The sequence below is a fragment of the Rattus rattus genome, chromosome 11 (genome assembly GCF_011064425.1).
Source record: "Rattus rattus isolate New Zealand chromosome 11, Rrattus_CSIRO_v1, whole genome shotgun sequence".
NCBI classification, from domain to species: domain Eukaryota; kingdom Metazoa; phylum Chordata; class Mammalia; order Rodentia; family Muridae; genus Rattus; species Rattus rattus.
Genome location: NC_046164.1, coordinates 6,070,706 through 6,080,579, shown reverse-complemented (window position 1 = coordinate 6,080,579; position 9,874 = coordinate 6,070,706). Strand labels below are relative to the sequence as shown.

Genomic DNA, 9,874 nt, shown 5'->3' with positions numbered 1-9,874 from the left:
GCCAGCCTGGTCCACACAGTGAGGACAGCCAAGGTTGTATAGAGACCTTACCTCAATCAATCAATCACTCAATCAACCTAAAAAACCTGAGATACGGAAAGCAAGGTGCTAGGAAACTAAGGGCCAAACTGAAGAGGAACTACAGCCAGCAGCTAGAAGGCTGTGTGGGGGCCTCCGGCCTCACTTCAACCCCTCACATTAAAACGTACCAAGTACTTTTAACAAAAAAATCAATCAAACACTGAAATATGAATACATGTAGGGAGAATTCATTAAAATTTTTATTTTGAATTATGACCTATTCTGAATTCAAAAAAACCTACTTTGGAAAACACCTCATTGGGTGTTGACTTACTAATAAAAAGTAAGTCATCACTGTTTGAACATAATATAGAATACACAATAAATTATATTTACATGCACTGACCAGATTATCACACACAAGGTAAAAAAATACAGTATTTTATGTACATTCTTAAAGATTTACATTTTCACATAGGTTTATAAAGTTAAAAATTCTCTGTACAAAATCTTCCGTGTACAGAGCGTACACATCTTCATCCTTATGGCTGTATCGCCACACAGAACTGCTTTAAACTAGCACTACAACACTGGAGGGCTCACTTCATATTCACATCTTGGCACCCATGTACAACACATCATGAAATGTGAATTATAAAACAATTAGAAAGTAATCATGCAGCTATCTTAATACAAGAAAGTGAGATGAGCTGATCAGCACTTATCACCTCCATTTCTGTTCGTATCTGTGCCACTTCCTGCTCTGTGCATGCCTATTCCACTTCCTGTTCGCTTTCACACAGGTGCATGCAAAACTAGCAGATTATGAACTTTTTAGGCAACAATAAAGTAATACTACATCCTGACAATGCTTAGGTATGAAGAATGCAGCTAACAGTCCTAGCTTGATGGCAATTTCTGCTTCAGCAGAATCTCAAGACATTTACAAACTAAAATTTGCAGACGTGTCAGTATCATTCTTAATGTATAGGATCTGTGTCAGACAATACATCGCCAATAGAAAAACAGAATGGGTGTTAGACACTCAAAAGAACTGCAGTCTCTGTTCTGAGAACTGGGGAGAAGGAAACAGGAAAGGACTGCCCTCTGCCCCTGCTAAGGAAGCCCTTGCACACGCCAGTCTGTTAAATACAGACACCTGAAGGCTGTACAGTCTCAGATGGGCTACACTAGTCATCTCTAAAAGTCCTGAAGAGGAATGAAGGTGTCAGCACCTTCCCTCCTCCCGGACAAACGTTAACAAGAAAATAAAGTGCCAATGTTTAAAGTACTATTAAGAGGCACTAACCCATTTGATGGCTTAGGATTAAATATGAAAATAGGCCAGATCTGATCTGAATAATAGACAGAAGGTAGGTATTCCAGTCTGTGAAATTCCTGTCTAGACGGGGGCCGGACTAGAAAACTACCCACTCCCCCAAGTATTGCTTTGAAACAGGTACACACACTTTAAACCCTGACAGACTTGTGGACGCTAAGGTGGAAAGCACAGTGCCTGAGCCACCTGGAAGTCAAAGAAGAAGGCGCACTCCTGGTCACTCGGAGGGGAGCTGCTCAGGCTCTCCTCTCCACAGCTCATGTCTTCACCAGAGTCCTCACTGAAAGGAAAAGACAGGAGGGTGTCACTGCTTAAAACGCACATGACTGCAGGCAAAACGAAACTGAGCCTGCTGCAGTTTACGTAAATATTATACTCTAATGTTAATCACCGTTTACACAGCTGAGTTGAGCTTAAAGTCAACTCTATTCTCATTACAAGGTATTTTTCCTTAGCAATAGTTTTCACTCATTCACAGACAAGGTTTCTCTATGTAGCCCTGGCTGTCCTGGAACTCATGTAGATTAGGCTGGCCTTGAATTTACAGAAATCTGCTTGCTTCTGCTTCCCATGTGCTGGGATTAATGGCATGTACTACCATGTCCGGTTAACAACAGTTTTCTTAAGAGAGCGGCACAAACTGCCATCTACGCCGGTACCATTAGCTGTAGCAGAAGTAACCACAGAATTCTACATATCTGCACCCAGTGGTTAACTGTGGTCTGTTTAAAGGTCTTCTTTGTATCAGTTTCTCCTTCTACTGGTTCCCTCCAATACCAAAGCAAGAACACACTATAAAACGGGAGTTTCTAGTCCTTATCTGATAGCACAGAACAATCAAATTTGGTAAAATTCACTTTACAGAAATAAGTGGTGGCACTGGCAAAATGTGATGTCTGTCCAGAGTCGGCCCAACTAACCATGGCTCCCGTGTTCCACTGTCCTCCCACAGCTCTCTGACCATGAAAAGCCTGGACACTGTTTCCATTGTTTTTGTGTTAATAACTGTACTGTGTCCCCAAAGTAAGTAAAATGAGAAGATAAAAGTATCCTTTCAGGTGAGGTTTACAAAATGTCTATTTTTTAAAAACTACTAGTAATGTTCTAGCTTGAAAACCCACTGCCCTTATGGGGGATTTTCTCTTACAACTCTCCACAGGGGATTTCATTCACTCTTTCTGAGACAGTGTCTCACAGGGAACAGTGGTCTGCTGCACAGCTAAGGATGACCTCCAATTCCTGGCCCTCCTGCCTTCAGCTCCCAGTGCTGGGGCTACAAGAATGTGTCCACACCAGGTTTATCAGTGTTGGGGATCAAAATCAACACTTCACGCATGCTATGAAACACTACCAACTGAGCTACATCTCCACCCCGGTTCCTCTTCTAACTTTTAAGTTACATGTAGTTACTTATCTAGGATGGCAGGGAGGGCACAGAGAGGAAGAGGGAGGGGGACATGTGTAGAGTTGAGAAAAATGACTTGTGAGGTTGGTTCCCCTCTACAGTGTGGGTTCTGGGACTCAAACTCCAGCTTGTCAGCAAGTGGCCTTACCTGCCGAGACACCCTGCTGGGCCTTACGGTTGTTCCTTTCTTTCAAACAAAACCCTTCATTACATCTAGTGTGTGGAAGACGCTGCTCACCTCTCACTGCCGTCACAGCGGCCCCCCTCCGGGATGGTGGGCAGCTCGGGAACACTGTAGTAGCTGTTGTGCAGGCCCTGCGCAGTGCGCCGAGAAACAACCCAAACCAGCTTCTTCAGGTCAGGCTTGCAGCAGTGGGGAGAAGAGTACTCAGCGAGGCATTTAGAAACCAGTTCCCTCCAGTAAAAGAATTCAGTGTCGCTGATCTGGGTATAAAGAGGAAGAGGTTACAACAACGCAGCCCACACTTCTGCCCCCCGAAGTCACACGGTAGCTGGTGCCGGGGATTCTGATTGGAACAGATGTGAATATGACCTGGGTGCGAAGTGTCTCAAAAGTCCTGCGGATCACTGAAATGTGCAGCCGAAACATGGAATCCACTGGCTGAAATAACGCTTCGGGTATGACTTACACAGAAATCAATCACAGAAAAAGTCTGCCTATTGCCTATTCTAAGAAAACACAGACCTAAAGCTCAGTACACTGTTTAGTAGTGCTGAACAAAAGAAACTTAACACCTGTTATAAGCATTATTCTCTTTCTATGGTAAATGTTTCTTAAACGAATCAGTTTCAATTGCTTATAATATACATTTTTATTATGAGAGAAAATACAAACTAAAATTAGCACTATCAAAGAAGAAATTCCCCAGAAGATCCTCCCCACATGGAGAACGCTGTTCCGACTGATTCCACCGAACATGAAGATGACTTTGTGTATCACTGCCATGCTCAAGTTTGGAGAGAGAGAGAGCTGTGACGGACAGAAGCTAACATCTCCTGCTAACACGAGGCTTTGTTTTGTTCTGACAGGCTCACCTAGCCCAAGAAGTCCTTGCACTCAGTGTAGACCACACTGACTTCCAAGCTCACAATCCTCCCACCTCAGTCTTCTGGGTGCTGGGCCTACAAGTGTACACCATCATATGGACTTAAGAGCTACCTTTTGACTTGGATAAACTTACCCTGCTTGGGACTGCAGCCCAGATATTCAATCTGCATGTCCGCCCTAAAATGACTTCCCCAACTTACTTAGCCTAAACATTTCCTAGCATAAGCCTTTGCAGTCCAAACTTTCGTTCTCACAGATGATGGCCCAGGCTCCCGGTCAGCACACTTATTCTGCATGGCCAACTCCTTTGATAATAGCCCCAAGTACTTCTCACGCTCCCTATTATCTAACACTAAGTCACAATGTAAGAAGCATACCATTTCATGTTAAGTTTTGCACTTCCTTAACCAGACTAAAGTTTAAGTAAGGAAAAGCACTGTGCTTTTGTTTTGGTTTTCATGACTGCAGAAACTTACGGAAGTGGCCCACCTAAGGAGCTTTTTAAGAAAGTGCTAGTGACCTTGGGTAGTACTACTGAGATGACTCAGTTCTCCAGACACAGATATGAGGGGATGCCCTCGATCACCTTAGTGTAGTTAGTGTATTTTCTAGTCCATGGCTGAGAACAGTCATTGGGAGTATGCACCGCTCTCCTGCCTTCGGGCATGCCTATCCCAGGAGTGTACTTATATGTTGCAGTGCATAGGTGAGGACAAGGACAGCTCTCCTGCACAGAATGAGCACCTGCATTCAGAAAGAAGCTGACTAAGTCAGGGTTTCTTATGGCTTAACACTGCCTAGGCCAAAAATGGTAACACCTGACATACAAGAGAAAAATGCACTAAGACACTGAGAATTTCACGAAGGATTGTATAAAGTAATTAAGACACGGCAAGAAGAAAAAAGGAAACACCAGAGGGGGGAAAAAAAAAAAAAGCTTGCTTGAATAAGCAAGGCCTAAAGGTATTTACCTTCAAATGTTTTTTAACAAGCAGGAGAATTTCCAGCAGTTCAACGGATTTTATTGTTTCTATTTCCAAATTGAGAAGGCACAGAGCTAATACAGATGGCTAAAAAAAAAAAAAAAAAAAAGTAAACAAACATTAGGGAGAAAATCACACTAGGATCAATACGACACAGGTAGACAAGAAGCAGACTCACTTTTGCTTTTGAGAAGACAAGCCGGCAGCTGCAAGCTTTCAGCTGAGCTTCCAGTTTATCGAGGCTCAGAACTTCCTTCCTGTACAACGCAAGAGAGAAGATGTATTAGCCCTTCAGAAGGCTACCTCAGCCCTAGGGGCTCACGTCCAAGTTGAAAGTTTGGACAGAGTGAACACAGCACTTCGTCCCGGCAATCTAATTTCCTTCCTCGGTGGCAGCCACACCGAAGGCCAGGGATGCCCCGCTGAGCCCCACTCACCTCTCTGGACTATGACAAAATACAATTGCGTGGTACAAGTGCAAAAAGTTTAAGGCAGTGGTGGCTTCCAGCTCGTAGTGCAGTTTCTCTGAGATGATTTTCTCCATGCGTTTGATGTCAGACGCTGTGCATTTACACTGACTGATCCGGATCACGTCGTGCGTCGGGGGGACGTCGCATTCTTCCTCCGCCAGCCTGGCTGCCAGCAAAAAGCAGCAGACTCCAATGCAGGACAGGTGTTTGGGCTTCACCTGGGAAGCAGAACACAAGGGTCAGTCAGCACTTGGACGCTCAGAAATCACGTCGTCACGTTGCTTCTCTTAGATGCACTCGCCTTTACCCACAATTATTTTTACATTTTAGACCCCTGTAACCTCTCTTTAACTAGAAAAATGGCTATGGAACCATTTGTTAAATTTAAATGCAGGTTAAACAAAATCCCAAAGCTGGTTCAAAAGCTTGCTTTCTGGCACTGAATTACAGCTTGTATTTCAGACTTAGTAAAACTGAGAACAGTACATCTACCCTCAAAATAACCCTCTGAACACACACTCATGAACACACTCATACACATTCTCCTGCTTGGATGAAGGAAAACTATGCTGCATCTTCTCTTTTTGTACAAAACTCTTCCACTACGTGATGTAATCTTGCCCAGGAGAAGCACCCCATTGACTGCTCAGGGCAGAGGACATATGGAGGTCTGCCGTGGACAGATGGCTGCCCTTTCTTTTCAGGGCCCTAAAAAGTGACCCAGCAGCTAACAGTCATCCTATTGGCCAGAGAATTTCTTTCTTTTTTTTTTTTTTTTTTTTTTAAACAGTTGCTGCTGACTATTAATAAGACCTCGGCTGTCTGCTGTGAAGGCCTTACAGGGAAGGGAGCAGGCCACCTTTAGCATAATTTTATACTTCATTTGTCTTGATTCAGTGTTAAAACCATGCAGGCTCCAAGGGGAACATGATAAAAAATGAAAACGTAACACATACACACACACCACACACACACACACACACACACACACACACACACACACACACACCACATACACCACACACACACACACAGAGTAAAAAATGAAAACATAACACACACACACACCCTACAGTTTTATTGCTATAAAAGGTCTAGCTTCTTTTATGCCAGTTTGGGCACTTTTATAAATGAGCCTATAAAAGATATTATGGTATTTTTCACAAAGTGAATTTTAATTAATTCCTCTCACCTCCCACCTCCCCAAACCCCTGTAAACACCTATGCTGAGTGCTTAAAGTATAGTGGTCTTCCTTTGTAACGTCTTCCAAGAGAACGTATTTAAGAGGTATGGGAAAACCTTATTTAAAATCCAGAAATACAATTTTTCAGTCTCCCTAGTATGAATGATCACAATTCTGATTACTTTCAGTTTATGAATAAGAGGTTTTATTACATTCACTTAAAAAATATTATTGAGCCCTGTATGTGTTAGAGACTGTGTTGGGCACTGGCCATTAGAAACTTGTGGATTTGTCAGAAATGGAAGCACACACTTTTGACCCTAGCACTTGGGGTAAGGGGGACGGGGGAGGGGGGGGACGGAGGGGCCTCCCCCCTCCCAGCAGAACTCTGAGGTTTAAGATCAGAGCTACACAGAGAAAACATGTCTCAGAAAAAAAATAAAATAAAGATATAAAATACAATGTAGATTTTATAAAAACCGATTAAATACCTTCATCAGGGCCAAGAATCTATCCAAAATATTGACAGCCAGAACAAAAGTTTCAGTGCCAGATCCAAAAAAGTTAGTTAAACTTCTTAAATCTTCAACTTTGGCATTTCTCAGTCTTGAACACAAAGTGTTATCATTCTGAAATTAAAAACCAAGAATCAAAGTTTATTTTCTTAGAATGGAATAGAGAAGTTTCAAAAACTACTCTCCCTTCAGTTTTCACCACTGTCGTGTATGCATGATCTCCTAAAGCTATCAGTACACATTCAGATATAAAAGATACATCACTGCTTCTAAATGTATCCACTACAGAAGAACTTTGGCAGCTCAATGTAAGGTGAAGTGTTGCCCCATTCCAGGCAGTTACAGTAGTTCTTTGATGAGGTTTCTGTTTTCTAAAATAATTTAAGATCCTATTATAAATATTCCCTAGGAACTTCCCACCACCAGAAGAAACGCCTCTAACAGTACATTTGGTATAACTTCCACATTCACTGAAAACAAAAGCATAACCCTGCCCAGTTTCAGGTTTTTCTTAGTCCGGGGAGTCCAATTTTGGATTTAACTTTGTAGCCTTTGGTACTGCTTTCAACCGAGGAAAAACAGAACATTCCCAAGTCCTACCACTTCTCAAATTTACCTCTGGGGTAGCCTCCATCAAGGTCAGCCCTTTTTCTCGAGGTTGGTATCTCTGTTCTTGTTCCAGGTAGAAGTTCAACAATCCGAAAAGCTGAACCCCTTCGCCACCTGCCAAGTGCTCGGCCCCCAAATCCTTCATCTGCAGCAAATACACCGCGGCCGGTTAAGAATATATTCAGGATATGAAGGGGGTATGAGAAGAAAGACTTGGCCGCGATCCCTCAGCTAGGGGCGCCCCAGCTCACACAAGCCAGAACCGGGTGAGGGGATCCGTCACGTCGACCAGCCTCTGGGGAATCCTCCCCTAAAGACAAGGAGGCGTGGCATGGGGGAAGGATCTCGGTCACCTCGGCTGGCCAGGGCTAGTTCTGACTAGCCCTCTGGCCGATGGCGTTTGACAAACAGGAAAACTGTCCAAGGAGCGTAATGTCTCCTACTGTCCGTATCACCTGGATAGCCCAGCAGGGACTTCTGCCTGCACTCTAGGCCCTAGAGAAAAGCGGGGGGACCGGAAGATTGAAGCCACCGAAGCGGGTTCTGGGGCGGGGCGTTGCACAATAGGAGAGAAGGGAGGGGGAGTCTCGAGACTGAACAAAGAACTGGAAGGAGGAGGCTTCGGAGCCCCGCCCCGGGACCCGTCCTGGAGCCCACCTCCAAGCTGTCCCCTACGCTTCTGCAGCTTACAGGAGCCCCGCAAGTCGAGACAGGGCGGCCCACCAGCTTGGGAGGTGCTGGGGGGACACGGGGAGTCCAGTCCTCCCGCGCCGAGCAGGAACCTAATACTTCGGCTCAGTAACGGTGCTGAGCCCCCGGGCTGTCAACCCCCGTGTGGCCTCACAACATCCCGGAGCCCCTGTCAGTCCCTCGGATGCGACTGGGGGACTCTACGGTCCTAGCAGACTGCAATCCAAACCCTGAGCCACCCGGGAGGCCCACTCACCGTGTCGGCCCCGGCGTCGCGAACCGGCGCGGCGGGGGCGTCCGGACCCTCCCCCGAGGTAGGGGACAGCCTGCTCAGCGGAGCCCCGACACCCGCATCCGACCTCCCTGCCGCCGCCCGGTCTCACAGCCCCGGCTTCATCCTGCTCCACAGCCGGGCGCTGCGCCCGCCCTGCACCTCCACCTCCTCCCCGCTCCGCCGCAGACTCCCGAGCTGAGCAAACCCCTTGTTTTTGTTTTGAGTCTGCGACGCCCCCAAGGGGCGGGGCGCGTGACTCCGCGCGGAGGGATCCTCTCTCCCTCATTCAGTGGATCTGAAAAAAAGAATCCCTGCTCCAAGCCTCATTACCCAGACTCTCCTAGTCCTTTTCTCTTCCTCCTGGCTTTGCCGAGCCAGGATCTAGGGTGGGGAATGGAATCTAGATTTCAGCCTCATTTCAGGATGAAGCCGGAAGGGAGCAAAGATGAGCGAGCTGGTCGGAGAGCGGAAGGAGACCTTCTCTAGACGCCTCACACCGTTTAAAGGTCCCCGATTTGTTTTGTTTTCGCTGTTTTAAAAAGTCCGCCCAAAGTAGCCTGCTCCCTGATTGGACAGGGGTGGGGCAAGCCGACTGCTGAGGACTTGATTTAATCTCGAATCTGGATTGGCTGGCCGATTGGCTGTTGCGTCCTCTGATTGGCTCTCATTATATCCTGAGTCTCTTATCTTCTTCGGGGGCCTTAGCAACTCCGGGGTCTAGATTGCGCATGCTTGGGTGGGTGGCATTTGTGGAGCTTGGTTTCGTGCCGGGGTCCACAGTTGCCTATCGGCTCTAGCTCAGTGTAGGCGAGGCCCAAGGCTGTCGCTTCTGGTCACACCCCCGAAAATCTGGGGTCACATAACTCTGTAACAGCGTTTCCACGAGTGCAGAAGGGCGTCCTCAGCTTCTTAGTTGTACCACCGATGCAATAAGCAGTCAATCTACAACATTTCTTGAAATGCCTACCGAGATATTTGTTTTAAAAAAACAAAATCTCTGACTCAGGAAAGAACAAAAAAGAAGCTAGACTCAACTACTTGGTTACACAGCTGAATTGTTGAAGTTAAGCCGTGGGTGGTAGAGACTGAGTTACAGAATTGTTAATGCATTTGTGGACCTTGAAATTTTTTTCCATAAAAAAAGTTCAAAGGAGGGACTTTTCAATAAAAACTGCAGATTGATGAGGGTATATAAATATCTAGTAGGTATAATAGTGTGCCTCTAGAGATTATGGTTGTACTGTTTGCTTTCGGTTTTAATGAAGGCTCCCACAGCCGCTTGGTTCTTGATCGCCCATAAATTATCATTTATTGT

At 45.6% G+C, this 9,874-nt stretch overlaps 1 protein-coding gene across 1 annotated transcript; it reads right to left on the bottom strand.

Annotated features, from left to right (window-relative positions):
- Positions 1-257: 257 nt before the first annotated feature.
- On the bottom strand, positions 258-8,743 carry Ccng2 (cyclin G2). Its single transcript, XM_032916440.1, has 8 exons — positions 8,542-8,743; positions 7,603-7,740; positions 6,963-7,100; positions 5,255-5,505; positions 4,996-5,074; positions 4,806-4,904; positions 3,004-3,209; positions 258-1,640 (listed from the first exon to the last, which is right to left on the bottom strand). Exons 2-8 carry the CDS (start codon positions 7,738-7,740, stop codon positions 1,517-1,519), a joined length of 1,035 nt encoding a protein of 344 aa, XP_032772331.1. The 5' UTR covers positions 8,542-8,743; the 3' UTR covers positions 258-1,516.
- Positions 8,744-9,874: the final 1,131 nt, after the last annotated feature.